We start from the raw sequence: 18,251 nt of genomic DNA, 5'->3' as shown, positions 1-18,251 counted from the left end.
CACTATGTTCTATCCTGTGCCAGCAAACCAAGGCATAAAACGGGAGGCTTGGTATCACTGAACATGTATCGAGCGGGGGATCCAGCCAGCCCTGCTCCTTCAGCCTCTCCAGAGGCCCACCTGAGGGCAGCTCCCCCTAGCCAGAGTGCACTGGGCAGCAAGGAGTAGCCCACGGGGCTCAGAGCAGAGTGAAGCATCAGTCCCTGGAACTAGGATGGATGATACCCTTTATCACCCAAGTGTAATCATTTGGCTTAGATGGGCTCTTGGCCAGCCAGTCCCGAAGCCATGAGCTGGATCTTTTCCACCTCCTTGGAACCAGAATGAGCCCTCCATGGCCCACTCCGAGCTGCACCCTCCCATGTTTATCTAACTTCCCTGACCCCAGCAAGTGCTCGTGGCCTTTCTCTTCCTTTCTGAAAAACCAGGACACAATAGGAAGCGTTTCCTTGAACTTATTAAAAAATCCAGACTTGTAAATTAATTTGTCCGTGTTGTACAAAGGCAGTGCAGATGGACTCATTAGCATGCACACAACAAATAATTATAGATGAATTTTTAGCTGGCCTGCCTAATGCGCTTGCTGGGTTAATTATGTCAATGTATAATTACATCAGCCCGGGGAGACATAATGGCATACCCTGCTGAGCAGGCCCTGCCTAATGACGGGGCGTGGGGGGAGTGCTGACAGAGGAAAGACGGCAGCGTTCCCGTGCACCTGCTTACCTCGGCACAAACGCCCATTGTCAGAGCCTCCCACCACCTAAACAAACAGACAGGAGGAGAGGGATAAAACGCAGAGGCGACCTTGTTCCAGCCGGACCTGAAGGCTCCTGTGTATGTAGGCACTGGCCCATTTCTTCCATCAGCAGATGTTTATTGCGTCAGGTTGTATGTAGAACTTCATTCTCCCCCAAAGGGTCCGATGGGGAGCAAAAACAGATGCAATCCCAGCCCTGCCTTGTGGAGTTTGCAGTCCAGTGGGTGTTAATTAGGTAGACTTGCCAATCAATGAAAATTCTAAGTACAATGAGTGCTGTAAAGGAAAGGTGCCAGCAGCTGGGAGACCCAAATCAGAGGAATGACTGACTAGTCAAGGCAGGCTTCCTGGAAGAAGTGGCATTTGAGTTGCAATATGAAAGATGATTAAGCATTAACTAGCTGAAAGAAGTTAGAAGAGAAGACAGGGTGTTCCTGGCAGTGGCTCTTGCCCATACAAAGGCTCCAGGGTAGGAAGGTGCATTTGAGGAACTCAGAGAAAGCCAGGGACTGGAGCTCAAAAGGAATAGCCTGGGCTTCCATTTGTTCCAAAGTGACCAAACGCCAGGCACTTTTTGTGTGTGGATCCTCATCCCAGACCTCTGAGGTTGGTACTTTTATGGTTAGGTACAGAGAGGTAGAGTTGCTTGCCAGAGTCACACAGCAATCCTGAAAAGCAAGTATAGATTAGACCAGGACCCAAGATCCTTGCTCTCAATCCGTCTGTCCCCTAGCAGACCGCAGTCACCAAGTGGATGGTGGCAAGAGACTCCAGGAGAGGGACCAGCAAGAGAGAGAGGGCTCCAGTGCATTTGAAAGGACTGTGGACCAGACAGACCCAGAGCCCTTAGTCTTGAGCAAGGAGGCCCTGGCCTTCCGGGGCCCCCATGAACACCCACCTGGGCTGCTGGGGTGTAAGTGTCTACACCTCTGGGACAGGAAGCCTTTGTGGCATGTGAGAAAGAGATCCAGACCTGAACCTCACCTCCAGCCTTCAGTAAATCACTTGGCTTCTCTGAGCTGGTTTCCTCATCTGTGAAAAGGAATTGAATCCAAGCCAGCCTCCAGGGGATGGAACCCATTCCAATGAGCAGCTTTGTAACCTAAAAGAGGTCATACCAACCTCTGGCACCATCCGGGTGTCCTTAGTACCTGCCCATGGTGGAGAGTTGGGGAAAGTCACCGGGAAGAACTGCCGGAATCTAGATCTGAAGGAAGAGGAAGCACTTACTAGATGATGGGGAGGGGGGACAGAATTCCAGGTGGAAGGACCTTCACATTCCTCATCTTTTAGCTGTTGAGAAATTGGGAGGTATCTTACATCCAGGAATGTATTTCACCCCCAGAAAAGCCATTATCTAATCAGCCACACATGGGGCGCCTCAGTGGCTCAGTTGGTTGAACATCTGCCTTCAGATCAGGTCATGATCCCAGGATCCTCGGATCGAGCCCCACATCAGGCTCCCTGCTCAGTGGGGAGTCTGCTTCTCCCTCATATTCTCTCTCTCAAATAAATAAATAAAATATTTTTTAAAAAATTGACCACCCACATAGCAAATGACGGGGTGTTGGTCCAGGTCCATTGAGAAGCACCCCAAGGAGGATTAGATACATAGAACTGAGGAAACATGGGGCAAGGAAAATACGGAGGGGGGTGGGAGAGACCTCAGAGGAATGAGAGGCAAGGAACTGGTAGAAGCATCCAGACGGCTTAGTCTGGGCCATCTGTAGAGTGCTGGGGAGGCCTTGGGGACGTCACTGGTCCTTAGAGCAGTCCTGTGTCCCTCGGGAGTCTGTCACTTCCCCAGCTACTGCCTGCAGGCCTGTCTGGGAAGGCCAGGGGCGGGCTGGCCTCGGAGCAGTGGCTTTCAAAGCAAGGTCTTTGTTTAGTGACACCTCCTGTGGTTGGAGACATACAAGACACAGTCTCATGGCCACCACAGATGGCACCATAGAATCCAGAAAATGCCATTATTGTGACAGTTATTATTGTGATTATTATTCCCGGGTAGGCAAGACATCCACACCCATGGGGATGGCACATGCTCCCCTGAACAGGTTCCTAAAGAAGGCTGTTCCCTCATAAAGCAGAAATTCCATGTTGCTCTCTAAGCCATCAGAGCAACTCTAGAAGGCTCTTGTGAATGATTCCCTCCAGCCCCTGCAGAGGGACCCACCAGGCCCTGCAGCCTCAGCCTGGGCAGCCCTCAGCGCCTAGGGCCCCCACCGCTCTTGTGCTCCTGTCTCTGTGTGTGCAGACCCCGTGCCTGTGTTTGAAGCGACGCGCAGCCTAGACGACAGACTGCAGCCCTCCAGCTTCGACCCCAGCGGGCAGCCGCGGCGAGACATCCACACTTCCTGGAAGAGGCATCCCGAGCTCCTTGGCCCCAAAGGTACTTATAAGGCCTTCGCAGGACATCTGTAGTAAACAAATGGGCTGTGGATCTCTAGCAGCCAATCTTGGCCACCTTTGGAGAGGTGGGGGTAAGGAACTCGACTTTATCATTTTAGATGTAGGATGGGTTATGGTACACCACTGCTGAAACAAACCAACCCCAAATCCCAGAAGCTTAATATATTTAAGGAGTAGGAAGTTGCAGGGCATGCTCCCTGCAGTCACTTATGCACCCAAGCTGTGGCAATCCTGCCATTTTGGGCACATGACATGCAGTGTGACAGTGACTGTTAAAACTGGCCAACAGGCAGAGAAGAAATGTGGGGGATACAGAGGTTTATGGGTCCAGGCTTAGAAGCAGCACACATCACTTCCAGCCACATCCCATTGACCAAAACTCAATCATATGGCCACACCTGGCTGCAAAGGAGCCTGGGAAGGGTAGCCTGACTATATGCCCAAGAGGGGAGGGAAACAGATGTGGTGAACACAGCACTGTCTCAGCATCAAATGAGGCAAGTCAAGAAACTGGGAGAGCTAAAAATATAGTTCAGATATACATATGATAAAAATGTTTAAAAGCAAGAGAATGATGAACAAAACTCAGCATGGTGGTTACCTTTGGCAGGTAAGGTAGCAGGTCTCCATGGGGAAGAGCAAATACGCATGTGAAAGCTCTTGGGTGTTCATTGAGCCAGGCACTGTCATACTCACTGGTGACATTGTCAGGGGCAAAACATAAAAATCTTCTAGAGGGAAAGGCTGACTGTCACCAATAAATGTTAAATATATGGTATTTCAGGTGGTAAGAAAGGCTTTGGGGTGGGGGTGGGGGGAATTAAGCAGAGAAGAGGGGAAGAGATACTTGCCTAAGGAATTAAGGTAGAGATTTACCTCAAAGGTCAGCAAGATAATCTTTTTTTTTTTTTCGTAAAGGGCCAGAGAGTAAATATTTCAGGCTTTGCAGGCCACACATTTCCTATCATAGCTACTCAACTTTGTGTGGAAAAAAGCCATAGAACATAGGTAAGTGAGTGGGTGTGACCGTGTTCCAATAGACAAAACAAGTGGTGGGCCAAATTTGGCCTAAGGGCTATCATATCAGTGCAGACCCCTGGTCTACCTCCTGGAGTCTTGGAGATAATGGGCTGAGGCCTGCCAAATCAAAGTTTGACTGCTCTGGCCCACTCCCCATTTCTCAGGTCCCTCCTTCCCTCCTGGTGCCTAGAGAGTACCTAGTCTATGCCTGGTCCTGGGCAGTCTTCTGGGGAAGATTTATGTTGACACTGCCAGCTTGGTTCCTATACCCAGAATGCCCTTCCAGCCTCCCTGACAAACCAACTTATATGTAGATGGCTCTGTGAAGCCTCTGAGGTCCCTTTAGGGTTTGAACTTCCCTCTATCAGAATAATAGTGGTTGCGGGAACCGCATCTTCAGAGCATTTGCTCTGTGCCATGTGCCTTTCACACTGTATCCCACTGTCTCCTCATATAAACCTTCTGAGGTGTCACTGGCCCCATTTTACAAACAGGGAAACTGAATCTCAGAGGTAGCAGGCAGCCAAGCAGGGATTCAAACCAAGGGTCTTGACCTTGGACCTGGGCTGTGTCTCTCTGTGAGGACACTTGTTGCTGGGTATCTTGATGGTCAAACCTTGTTTGTTTGTTCGCTGCTGTGGCCTCAGCCCCTGGAACCTTCCCAGTGCATGTGTGTGTCTGTGTGTGTGTGTGAGAATGAGCCAGGCCCTGAACACTCTGCCAGGCCCTCAAGGGACTCTGCAGACTGCCCAGCCCTGCATTCACCCTGCTGTGCCAGGCTCACCACAGGACCTTAACAACCAGCACAGAACTTAACCAAGTCAGTCAGACCCAAGGTCGGGAACCCAGATTTTTGAATTCTTGAGACATTCACCTTCGATGGCTGGTCCCTGAGCACCTTTTCTCCCCATGACAAATTGAGTGCCAAAGGCACACACACTGATCCTCTGAAGGAGCCACCACAGGCTTGCAAAGGTGGACCTGATGTGGGCCCTGCCTCAGGGCCCTGGAGGTAAGGTGAGCTGTGACTGAGCATCTGAGTGTCTGCCATCACCTATGGGGAGGGGAGTTAAAACCTGCAGTTAGCCCATGACCTAGCAATTTCACTCCGAGCTGTCTACTCCGGAGAGCTGAGAGCAGGTACTCAGACAAAAACATGTACACAAAGGTTCCCAGTAGTACTGTCCACAACAGCCAAAGGTGGAAACAATCAAGACAACTGTCAACAGATGAATGGGAAGACAAAATGCGGCATAGCCATGAAATGGAATATTACTTAACTATAAAAACAAGTGACGGTCTGATCCATGTTACAACTTGAATGAACTTCAAAAACATTTTGCTAAGTGAAAGAAGCCAGACACAAAGGGACATCTATTATGTATGATTTCAACGATACGAAATATCCAGAACATGCAGATCCTTGGTGGTTGCCAAGGAATTGAGGGGTGGGGGTGGGGAAGGAGTGTCGGACGGGCTTCCTTTTGGGGTTGTGACAGTGTTCTGGAGCTAGTGCTAACAGTGGCACAATGCTGTGAATGTACTAAATGTCGCTGAATTGTATGCTTTTATGTATATTTTGCCATGACTCTTAAAAAAGTAAAAAGGCTGAGGAGGCAGGAACAGATCCCAGAGGGCAAAGGCAGCCCCTGGGCATGCTGCCTGAGGCTGGCACCATGGGAACTTGATGCTTGTTCACACACGCCCCCCTGCTCCGACGCAACAACCCAACTGACAGTGGTGATGGCAGGTCTCTCCGGATGCCCTCTCTCTACCTCCTGAGTTTGGGAAATGAATTCTTGTCCCAGCACTACCAATCCATCCGGTCTGTAGAAGGCAGCTCTGGCTGCCACGCCACTTCCAGCGATAGGTGGTTTTCCCTCTTTTTCTCCCTCTAGAGCAGAGAGAGGGGACGTCTCCGGCAGGGCCCACGCTGACCGAGGGGAGCCGCCTCCCGGGCATTCCCAGCAAAGCCCTCCTGACAGAAACTTTGCTGCAGAGAAATGAGGCGGAGAAACAAAAGTGAGTGGGGAGGAACAGGCGGGCCCCTGCTGCCTCACCTGGCTGGGAGGTGGTGGGACCTTCAGAAAATCTAGTGCAGGTTGGAGATAGAAATGCAGGCCTGGTTTCCAGCCACACCTCAGCAACTCAGTGGCCAGCCCTGGGCAGGTCACATCACCTGTCTGAGCTTCAGTTTTCCCAGCTGGAAAATGGGGCTAACGGTGGTGTATTGGTCAGGGTTCCCCAGAGAAATAAAATGAAAAGGATTTTTTATTTTACTTAAGACATGTATTTTAAGGACCTAGTTCACACAATTGGGGCTGACAAGTCTGAATTGGTAGAGCCAGCCAGCAGGCTGGAAGCTGCAGGAGTCAGGCAGGAGTCAGAGCTGCAGTCTTGAGGCAGAATTTCTTCCTCTCGGTTTTATTCTTAAGACCTGCAACTGACTAGACAAGGCCCACACACATTATGGAGATTATTCTTCTTTACTTAATGTCAACTGATTGTAGATGTTAACCCCATCTACAGAATACCTTCATAGCAATCCCAAGATTAGCGTGTGGCGGAAACACTGGGTCCTGGAGCCTGATCAGTGCACAGATGATATCAACTCCTAGTCTACCATAAGAATGAATATATGAGCTTAGCTCAGAACTCACTTGGAGGAGTGTATGTCAGTAAATGGTTGTCCTTAGAGCTGATGTGAGAGTAACAATGCCTGGATTATTATAAACCGGATTCTTGGGGCATTTCTAGGACAGTTTCCTGGTGCTCATTACATTTATCCTTTCACTCACTTACTTCTTTATTCATTTGTTCCATGTATTTATGGAGCCACTGCTGTGTGCCAAGCATTGTTCTAGGGACACAGCAGTGAACAAATGGACAAACCTCCTTGCCCTCCTGGAGTTTATTTTCTCATGAGGAAGATGCAATTAAACAAGATAAATAACGTGAATAGTCTGCTACATGATGATAAGGGTTGTGAAGGAAAATAAAGCAGGGGTGGGAATGAGATTAAGGCTGAAGTTTTAAAAAGGCTATAAGGAGAGGCCTCACTGAGGTGAGCCAAGCCCTAAGGAGGTGAGAGAGTGAAACTTAGAGATATATAGGGGGAGGGCTTATAGGCAGAGAGGACAGCCATTGCAAAGGCCCTGAGGTAGAAACATGTCTGGTGAGGTAGAAACATTTGACCAGCAGGGAACTGAGTGTGGCTAGAGTGGTGTGAGTGAGGGGAAGAGATAGGGTGTAGGATCAGAGGTAAAAGGGCTCCTTCTCTAGAGTCTCTGAGCCAAACACAAGGCCCAGGATTTGTATAAATTCTCCCCCAGTCCAGCTGGAGCCCCTTTTTCTCTGCTGAGACTCTTGCATCACACCTAAGCTCTAGGCTGCAGTGGGCTGGATGACTATCCCAAACAACTGACACAAAAGACGGGGGGAAAAGATGCCTCCCTGGGGACAAGAATAGTAACTAATGGTACTGAGGGAGCACTAGGTACCAGGCATCATGCTGAAGATGTTTCACAACACCTGTGGAGGCAAACCCCAGCAGAAACCTTATTTTATAGATGAGGAAACTAATGCCCAGAGAGGCAAGGTCACTGGCTAATATAGGTCCACACAGCAAAAGAGCAAGGCAGCCAAATGCCTGAATTTCATGTTTAGAACTGGTTAAAAAGGCAGAGGTGCAGATTACAGGGAGCAGGTGAGGGAGTAGGAAGCCAGGAGCGCTGACTCCAGGACCCAGGCAACGCCACTGCACATGGGCGCATGCAGAGCCAGTGTGAGCAGCCCCGGTCTCTCTGCAGGGGTCTTCAAGAAGTACAGATCACTTTGGCAGCCAGACTGGGGGAGGCAGAGGAAAAGATCAAAGTCCTACATTCAGGTATGTATCTGGCACATGTTCCCTGTCCCATGCGGCTCCTCAGCCTGTCAGACCAGGCGGAGGAGTGGGAGAGGACAGTGACACTATGATCACAGGCTCAGCTGAGTATTCTAGAATCAGGATGGCAAGGGGGGAGTTTGAGGAGGAAGAAGAAAGATCAACATTACCCAGTGGGGGTCTGAGCCTAGTCCCCGGAGGCCATGGTGCTGTGGAGAGAGGATTTGAGAAATAGAAGTAAAACAGAAGTGGCAACACAGTGCCTGTAGGGGCCAGACACACAACCAAACCAGCCAGGTTAAGGAAGGCAGTAGAGAAGGGTGGGGTCTGGAGCAAACTGGACAACCTAGGCCTTGACTAAAGAGATGGCCACTGCTGAGCTCCAGCCAGCCAATGCCATATGGGCCAGTGTCACCAAGTCTTCAATTTCCTTGGAGAAATTAGAAATCTGGACTTTTATATGAAATTTGTCATTTATTATACATATCACTGTTGACTTCATTGCTGCTCCTTGTCCTCCTCACTTGCCAGTTCTGGACCTCGGGGTGGTGAGCTCATGGATGGATGGCCTCACCCAGGTCCTGTAGTGCCCTAAGGGTGTGGGCAGTTCATACCCAAGGCCAGGGGACAGACCGACCCCTACCACTTGCCTGGGTCTTCTGAGCTTCATAGACTCTTAGAGGGCCATCTTGTCCGCCCTCCAACCAGCTTGAAGCCCTTCCATGGGCAGGAAACTCTACTTGTCACTGGTTCTAACCAAAAGAAAGGTCTTCCCATACTATCTTGAACCTAATTCTGCCTTCTGAGCCCTGTAGGAGTGGGTTCTTGGGGGAGGTGGTGGGGTGGGGGGCTTCATCCTGGTGCTTTACTTCTTCCCAGCGTTAAAGGCCACACAGACAGAGCTGCTGGAACTGCGGCGGAAATATGATGAGGAAGCAGCATCCAAGTAAGTGAACACCCTGCTGAGGTATGCCTTCTCACTCTGACCTTCCCAGACATGCCTCCTCCCTCTGACCCCACCAGGTAGGTCTCTTCCTTCTGACCCTGCCAAATACACCTTCTCTTTCTGGCTCTTCTCCCTTCAGCTCACTGCCTGAAGTGCCTATTTCATTAAGCATCCAGCGCTCCCCACCCCCATTGGCACACAGCTGTTCACTGGTCATTTGCTGTGCCATTCATGCACCACAGACTATAAATGACCTGCTGGGTTGTGGCTGAGTAGGGTCTGTTGGGCAGGGGCTTTACCCCAACTTCCTAGAATTGTCTCCACCACCACTCCACAGTCCAACCCTCGGGGACTGAGTGTCATTCACTTAAACTACTCTGGACTCAACATGGCTTTAAGACCTCATTTATTCCACAAACACTTACTTAGCACCTACTGTTTGCCCAGTGCTGTGTTAGGTCCCTGGAAGAAATATTAGAACATGGCGCTGTCCTCAGTCCAGGAGAAGAGACAGACAATAACTGATGATGTTCAGTGATAAATTCATTCCTTCACAGATACTACTTACTGTGTGCTTGACACTGTTCTGGGCACCTGTTGAATGCTAAGAAAAGAAGAACCAGGGGCAGCAAAAGAAAATAACAACAGGGAGGGTGGGTCCTGTCATCCGGGGTAATCACAGAGGACTTCCCTGAGGAGGTGACCTTCAGAATGCAATGTAAAGATGAGCAGGAGAGCAGGAGGTGGCTATGTGAAGAATGCCGAGTTGGGTGCTGTGGGCAGGAGGAACAGCTTACACGAAAGAAAGCCCCGAACATGCCTAAAAGCATGTGTGCAGCTTATAGTCACCAAACTCCTCGCAGGCCTCCCATGTCCCCCAGCCCACGCTCAGCAGAGGGGCGACCGAGGTGGATAAGGCCTGTCCTGGCCCCCTGTGTGCTGGCAGTCTGGCGGCTAGGGAAGCAGCAAAATAAGTAAATGATCACCATGGGGGTAGTTGAGAGAAACCTCCTGGAAGGGCACTTGGGAGCTGGGTTTTTGGGTTTTTTTTTAAGATTTTACTTATTTATTCATGAGAGACACACAGAGAGAGGCAGAGATACAGGCAGAGGGAGAAGCAGGCTCCATCCAGGGAGCCCGATGTGGGACTCGATCCCAGATCCCGGGGTCATGCCCTGACGCTCAACTGCTGAGCCACCCAGGCGTCCTGGGAGCTAGGTTTTAAAGCTCAGAGTCCTGTTCTCCTGAAGGACATTCCCGGTAGAAGGCACAGCTGGGAGGTGTAGCTCTGGGCAGCTAAAGAGAACAGACCCCTGGAGAAGGCAGCAGGCCAGGCTGCCTGGAAGGGGTGTGGTGCTCAGGCATCTGTCCCACTTCCCTGCAGCCTGGATTCTTCTATGCCCAGCCTGGTTTCTCTCCGGTGGGAAGGGTAGAGGGCAGCCTCCTTAACCTCCAAGACCCTGAGGTCCAGGTAGAGGCTGGGGTGATCTGGATAGGCAGGGGCCCAGAGGCTGCCCCACACCCCTCTCAGGGTGTTATCTTTCTGTCTCAGGGCGGATGAAGTCGGTTTGATCATGACCAACTTGGAGAAAGCTAATCAGGTGAGAAGATGTGCGCCAGCGCTCAGCCAGTCCAGGGCAGGGGGGCGGGGGGGTGTCTTGGGCCGGGGGGAGGGACTCAACCCAGTCCATACTGAACCATGTGCCATGCTGAGTGCTGGTACTGGGGAGCGTCTGGTACCCCGAGCTCCAAGAGAAAGGAGGAAGGGGTGCTGACACTGAGAAACAGGGTGACCCAAGCAGCCACATTTGGGGGTGGGGCACCTGAGCCAGACTCGAGGGTCAGGGAAGATGTCATGGAGGGAGAGCCAGGTTGCTGACACCTGTGAATAGATTGAAAATGCAGAGGGATGGCATTCCAGGCCAGGAGGAAGGCCACAGAGCGGTGACTGGTGAGCCCAGCCCACAGGCCAAGCTGGGAAGTGGGTCCTCTCCCAAGCAGACTGAGTGAGGAAACGTGTTCCACAGAGCCTGAGGCCATGACAAGGGACGAGCCCCCACTGCTTTCCTTCCCTCCCCAGCCCACCAGGTCTCCTGCAGCCTCTTCCCTTGATCCCAGCCACACCAGCTCAGCACTGGGCAGATCCCACAGTTCCTAGTGTCCCCGGCTTCTAGTTCCAGCCCAAGTTCTCAAAAGCCCATTAGCTTCTACAAGTCCCCATTTTCACCCTGCCTTCTGAAGGCCTCAAATGTACTGCTGCCTGGTGGGTAAAGCTGGCAAAAGTCTGAAAGGAGGCGAAGTGTGGCCATGGGATAGGGTCTGGAGTCTCAAGGGCCCAACACATCTCTACCCACACCAACCTCCCTGCAATGCCAGCAGCCAGGGACATGGCCAAGAGGGGCCAGCAGTGTGACCGCAAGGGGTCATTTCCCTGGAGTAGTACACCTGGCAGCTGAGTTCTAAAGCCCAGGAGCCCTTCTTTGGAGGAAGGGCCCAGAAGCATGGCTGTGCAGGCAGAAGGGCAGGGTAAAGAGCAGCATTTTTAGGGTAATTTTTTAAATACATAATCCATTTACATAGTTCAGAACTCAAAAATATTCATACTTAGGAAACTCCTGTCTCCTTCCCCAACTCCACTTCCCAGCCTCTCTCACCTGTGTCTAGGGTCTCCTTCTAGCCATCTATTCACAAGCTCGTGAATTACATGTTATGTTAACATGTAATAAGTTTATTATTTTTTAAAATGAACTATTAAGTATTTTAACAATTTATCTGTTTTAATTTCTAATATGATAAATATGGATATGCATAACCCACTGTGTAGTAAAGAAGTTAATTTTGCCCAAAAAGAGATCTGGCCTTTACCCTCAGTTTCTAGGGGGTAATTTTTTTATTTTATTTAAATTCAGTCAGTATATAATGTATTATTGGTTTCAGAGGTAGACATCAGTGATTCATCAGTCTTATATAACACCCAGTGCTCATTACATTACCTGCCCTCTTTAATGTCCATCACCCAGTTACCCCGTTCCTCCACCTCCCTCCCCTCCAGCAACGCTCAGTTTGTTTCCTGTGATTAAGAGTCTTACATGGTTTGTCTCCCTCTCTGGTTTCAGCTTGTTTTATTTTTTCCTCTCTTCCCCTATGATCCTCCGTTTTGTGTCTTAAATTCCACATATGAGTGAGATCATGATAATTGTCTTTCTCTGACTGACATATTTCACTTAGCATAATACCCTCTAGTTCCATGCATGTCGTTGCAAATGGCAAAATTTCATTCTTTTGATGGCTCAGTAGTATTCCATTGTATATATACCACATCTTCTTTATACATTTATCTATCGATGGACAACTGAGCTCTTTCCATAGTCTGTTGTGGACACTGCTGCTATAAACCCTGGGGTGTAGGTACCCCTAAGGATCACTATGTTTGTAGCTTTTGGATAAATACCTAGTAGTGCAATTGCTGGGTTATAGAGTAGCTCTATTTTTAACTTTCTGAGGAACCTCCACATTTACCAGAGTGGCTGCATCAGCTTGCATTTCCACCAGCAGTGTAAGAGGGTTCCTCTTTCTTCACATCCTTGCCAACATCTGTCATTTCCTGAGTTGTTAATTTTAGCCACTGTGACCAGTGGGAGGTGGTATCTCATTGTGGTTTTGATTTGATGTGGTTGTATTTCTCTTGACAAGTGGTGTTGAACATTTTTTCATGTGTCTGTTGGCCATTTGTATGTCTTCTTTGGAAAAATGTCTTTTCATGTCTTCCGCCCATTTCTTGATTGGATTATTCTTTGGGTGTTGAGTTTGATAAGTTCTTAATAAGTTTTAGAGACTAGTCCTTTGTCTGACGTGTCATTTGCAAACATCTTCTCCCATTCTGTCAGTTGTCCTCTGGTTTTGTCGACTGTTTCCTTTGCTGTGCAAAAGCTTTTTACCTTAATGAAGTACCAATAGTTCATTTTTGCCTTTGTTTCCCTTATCTTTGAAGACATGTCTAGCAAGAAGTTGCTGTGGCCAAGGTCAGAAAGGTTGCTGTCTGTGTTCTCCTCTAGGATCTTAATGGATTCCTGTCTCACATTTAGGTCTTTAATCCATTTTGAGTTTATTTTTGTGTAAGAAAATGGTCCAATGTTTGGACCATTCCTCTGCATGTGGCTGTCCAATGTTCCCCAACACCATTTGTTGAAGAGACTGTCTTTTTTCCACTGGATATTCTTTCCTGCTTTGTCGAGGATTAGTTGAGGATTAGTCCAGAACCCGTTTCTGGGTTCTCTGTTCTGTTCCATTGATCTATTTGTCTGTTTTTGTGCCAGTACCATACTGTCTTGATGATTCCAGCTTTATAATAGAGCTTGAATTCTGGGATTATGATGCCACCAGTTTTGGTTTTCTTTTTCAACATTCTTTTGGCTATTCAGGATCTTTTCAGGTTCCATACAAATTTTAAGATTATTTGTTCTAGCTCTGTGAAAAAAGTTGATGGTATTTTGATGGGAATTGCATTAAATGTATGGATTGCTTTGGGTAGCATAGACATTTTAACAATATTTGTTCTTCCAATCCATGAGCATGGAACCATGTTTTTCCATTTCTCTGTGTCTTCCTCAATTTCTTTCATGAGTGTTCTATAGTTTTCTGAGTACAGATCTTTTGCCTCTTCGGTTAGGTTTACTAGGTATCTTATGGTTTTGGGTGCAATTGTAAATGGGATTGACTCCTTAATTTCTCTTTCTTCTCAATTTTTATACCTTTCTAAAACAGAAACTATACTATACGATGCCCACCCTCCTGAACCTTATTTTTTCCCCACGTATATCTTAGAACTTGTTCCAAATCTGTATAAAAGCAGTCCCATTTGTTTTACAGCTGTGTGGTATTGCACTACATGGACACACTGTCATCTAACCCAGGGGTGGCAGATTTTCTGTAAAGGGGCAGAGTAAATATTTCCAGCTTTGTAGGTCTCTGCCACAGCTCTTCAACTTTGCCGTATGTGAAAGCATAGACAGAATGCATGCGAATAGATATGACTGTGTTCCAGAAAAACTTGATCTACAAAACAGGCCTCAGGCTGCAGTTTGCCCACCCATGGCCTAACCAGTCTCCTATTGATGAAGATGATGATGTTTCCAATCTCTTACCCTCATCATCAATCCCCCAGTGAACTCCCGTGCACACTCTTTCAGACATACCTGAGCCAATAAATAGGGCAAATTTTTAAAAGTGGAATTACTGAGCTGAGAATCTGTGCATTTTTAGTTGACAGATGTGGGCAAAATGCCTGATTTACACTCCCTGCAGCCAGTTAAGAGAGGACCTGTTTCCCTGCAACCTCGCTAACAACCGTGTATCGTCAAACTTTCAGATCTTTGCCAGTCAAATAGGCTTGAGAAAAGAAATCTTAGAGTAGTTTGGATAGGAAACAGTTTCTTTTAATGTTTATCTTTTCTGAGTGTAAAAGTAAAACCTCATTATAGAAAGTATGGAGAAGAAAATAAATGTCATAATATTAGGGTTTTTTGTTTTTATTTTTTTAAAAGATTTTATTTATTTATTCATGAAAGACACAGAGAGAGAGAGAGGCAGACACAGGCAGAGGGGGAAGCAGGCTCCATGCAGGGAGCCCAACGCAGGACTCGATCCCAGGGCCCAAGGATCACGCCCTGAGCTGAAGGTGGCGCTAAACCGCTGAGCCACCCGGGCTGCCCAAATTAGGGTTTTTTAAATCTGTATTAATATTGTCCGGAATGTGAACAAGAGGATCCTGGAGCAGAGCAGAGAAGTGTTATTACTTACATAGTAATAACCCTGCCAGTTTGCCTCAGCTTTTACCCAGGGGTGAGGATCAGATATCATCCCGCATGCCTCAGAGTTTGTACTGGAACCCCCATGTGTGAATCTGGGTGGTTATATAGAAGGACTTTCTGAGAGAGGGAGAAAATTATCTCCCTAGTGTCATGATGAACAGAAGGGCGAGGATCCTGGTTTTTTAGCATGTGGAATGCAAATACTTCTCTCCAAGGGGAAGATAAGACTAGTAACTTTCTAGTAGCTTTAAACCCAGCTTTACAACCCAGGGGATGTGTCCATGGTCTGGGTTTCTTCCCCCCATGGAAATGTAAACACATACCTTCAGAGAGGAAAATCTGCGGTTCTCACGGGCTAATGTCAGAAACTGACCTCCAAGCTTGTCATTTAGCCCAGTCCTGTTTCAGTCAGATTTGCTCAGAAAGCCCAAACTGCAGAAACAAAAGTATTTCTTTACAATCACACACACCCAAAACCTTTTCCAAAACAAAACTGACCTGACCCATTTCTGTCACAAGGCAGGATACACAGGATAACCAGTAAGTAAACAAATAAACAAATCAACTAAATAAATTAACAAAATGTGAACATGGGTGTGCGTGGGTCTCTATGCGCATATGGTAGGCATAGCCTCTTGATTACCAAGGTCAGCATGAAAGGTAACCATAATTATTATGACAACAACTCTATGAAGTAGTTACTTCTATCATCCCATTTTACAAACAGGGAAACTGAGGTTGAGCTGATGAAATCTCTTGCCCAAGGTCACAAAAAAACAGGGAGTGACAAAGTACAGATTTCTCTCTAAAGCCACAGGCTTCTACATTGTTAACATTTGGAAGCTTCCTTTCAGACTTTTTTCTTAGAAATTTTTGAGGAGTTAAGATCCACCACAGACCCAGTTCAGTAAACTAGCATTCTGGTTTAGATGTATTTCACTGCCCCCATTTCACAAGAGGAAAACTGAAACCCAGGGAGAGGAAGTGCCTTGCCCGGGGCCTGCCCCAGCTCATGGGCTGGCAAGCCACCTCTGCAGATGCTCCATCCATGTGGCAGTAGGTGGCATGGGAGCTAGAGACAAACACCCAGCCCTGCCTAAGTTGTGCAGGGCAATGGCAAAGGCTAGGGTGGGATCCAGTGTGACCCTGCTCACTTCTTAACTGCTCCTGCCTCGACTCTCCTCCCCAGCGCGCTGAGGCTGCCCAGCGGGAGGTAGAAAGTCTTCGGGAACAACTGGCCTCCGTCAACAGCTCTATCCGCCTGGCCTGCTGCTCCCCACAGGGACCCAGTGGGGTAAGGATGGTGGGGGAGCCAGAGGGAAAGTTTGGGAAAAGCCATGTTGGTGAGTATGAATATATGGATGACGTTTTGTGGATCAGTCATGTGCATCTGTGTGAAATTATGCACATGAATCTGTGTAGATACAGTGGGCATAGCATCTTAATTGCCAAGGTCAATGCATAGTTAACTGTAATTACTATGACTTGCTTTGCCAGCTGAAGTTCAAAATACAGCCACAACTCTTTGCAAGCTCAAGCTTCCATATGTGATTAATAGGAAGTCCAGCATCTTCCTTTACCCCAAATTGTCCAAGAATGCCAGCAACTTACTCAGGCCAGAAAGGACCATTTCCATTGCCAGATGCCTGGCAAGCTGGGTGGGAGGGTAAGTTTGAGCAATAGGACAGCAGTTTTGGTGGTTGCCACCAGGTGTCGACATTGACCACTGGCTCTCCATTCCCACAACTCACAGTAGGACTACTTGACCAAGATCGGAGATTGACACTCCCATCAGCCGCTGGTTCCCAAAACATGCCCACTGGAATCAGTGGGTTCTCCCAAACAGCCACACGCTACCAGGCACCAGTCTAGAATATCAGTCCTGAGGTTCCTGTGTTAAGCCTGCTCAGTGCATCTTTCTTTTTCCTCCTGATTGGTTGCCCCTCTGGGGTCCTGGGGTCAGAGGGATTTCAGTCAGAGCCACCCCAGCCAGACCCTTCTGTCCTGTGTTAAGAGTCTTCATTGCCAGGCACCTGGCTGGCTCAGTCCGTAGAACACGTGACTCTTGATCTCACAGTCATGAGTTCAAGGCCTACATAGGGCATGATGCTTACTTTAAAAAAAAAAAAAAAAAAAGAGGAAAGAAGAGAAACAGTCTCTATTGCTTCTCTCCCAGAAAGTTTGGGGTTCCTTACATAATCTGGTCCACCTTCTTTCCAGATCTCTGCATACCAAGAGGTTAGATTCCCGATTCCTTACCACAGGTCTGCTCCAGGGTGATTGGCAGTCTCCCCCAACACAGTTGAAGTGGCCAGCATAACTTTTACGTCACCTGACACCCTAAAACATTGGCCAGTGCACCTGTATCTGTATTTTCTGTTTCAACATTGGATTATGTCTCTGTGGACATGAGTTACTATGAATGTGTAGTCTGTGGCCTTGGGGCAAATAACTATATCCTTAATCTAACTGTGCCTCAGTTTCCTCACTTGTACAAGTCAGACCTACCTTATAGGGCTGTTGGGAGGATTACATGTAAATCACCTAGGATGGTGCTTGGCTTATAGTCTACACTCAGTGAATGCCTGATGCTGCCGTTAGCAACAGGAGTGTGGCTTGGATGCATCTGAGGTGTTTTTGCCCAAGTCGCGTGTGATCTCTGAGCACATACATGTCTGTGTGTCACAGTGGCATGTCCATATCTCTCTTTGATGCCTGGGTGTTTCTCTGTGTCTGCATGTCAGCATGAGTATTCCAGCAGTTACATGTCTCCGTGTGTGCTGTCTATAGCTGTGTTCCCCTGTGCCTGTGTCCCAGAAGGCAGTGTGTGTGTATGCCCATGTGACTGGATGTCTGCACAACACAAAGAGTGAGCACGAGACAGGCTGAGGGCAAGAGAGTTCGTGAATTCGCCCCAGAAAGGATTTGCCAGTGGTTCTTAATTAACCCCCGTGGAACCCAGCAAATGCCTGTGCTAATCAGCCACAGGGAATTTTGCTGGGGGGGGGGGGCGGGTTCTGAGCACAACAGTGGCGCTCGATGCTAATTAATTTAATGTGTTAATGGCATCCGCTTCCTGTTTTAATTGGCATTTATCTCCCTGGAAGAATAGCTGGTGTTGGTGGTGGCAAGCTGTTTTCTGCTCTGTTTTGTTTTTCGTGATCCTTCTTAGATTCATCTGTAACTATGCTCAGGACCAGCCTGACTTCAGGTCCTCTCAAACATCAACATCATCTTCATCCGGGACAAAGAGGCCATTCCCTAAAACCTGGAGAAGCCAAGGGGCTTCGGGCTGGGGGCAAATTAGGAGAAAGGAACCACCAGTCGTATGGCCTGTGGCTACAGGGTCTTGGATCTAATCCTGAGGGTCTGCCTGGAATGGAGTGGAAACATCTCTCTGGGATAGGACCTGTGCCCAGT

The 18,251-nt window shown here is 48.3% G+C and overlaps 1 protein-coding gene across 1 annotated transcript in view; it reads left to right on the top strand.

Annotated features, from left to right (window-relative positions):
• CUX2 (cut like homeobox 2) overlaps positions 1-18,251 on the top strand; it is a 231,915-nt gene that overhangs the window by 186,170 nt on the left and 27,494 nt on the right. Inside the window, exons 6-11 of the mRNA XM_055323281.1 lie at positions 3,018-3,152; positions 6,091-6,214; positions 8,002-8,078; positions 8,955-9,021; positions 10,574-10,622; positions 16,021-16,125. Of these exons, the coding sequence (XP_055179256.1) occupies positions 3,018-3,152; positions 6,091-6,214; positions 8,002-8,078; positions 8,955-9,021; positions 10,574-10,622; positions 16,021-16,125 (557 nt within the window). The remainder of the gene's footprint in view (positions 1-3,017; positions 3,153-6,090; positions 6,215-8,001; positions 8,079-8,954; positions 9,022-10,573; positions 10,623-16,020; positions 16,126-18,251) is intronic.

This window comes from Nyctereutes procyonoides, unplaced genomic scaffold (assembly GCF_905146905.1).
Source record: "Nyctereutes procyonoides isolate TBG_1078 unplaced genomic scaffold, NYPRO_anot_genome, whole genome shotgun sequence".
NCBI lineage: Eukaryota > Metazoa > Chordata > Mammalia > Carnivora > Canidae > Nyctereutes > Nyctereutes procyonoides.
This window is presented reverse-complemented; position numbering and strand designations above follow the sequence as displayed.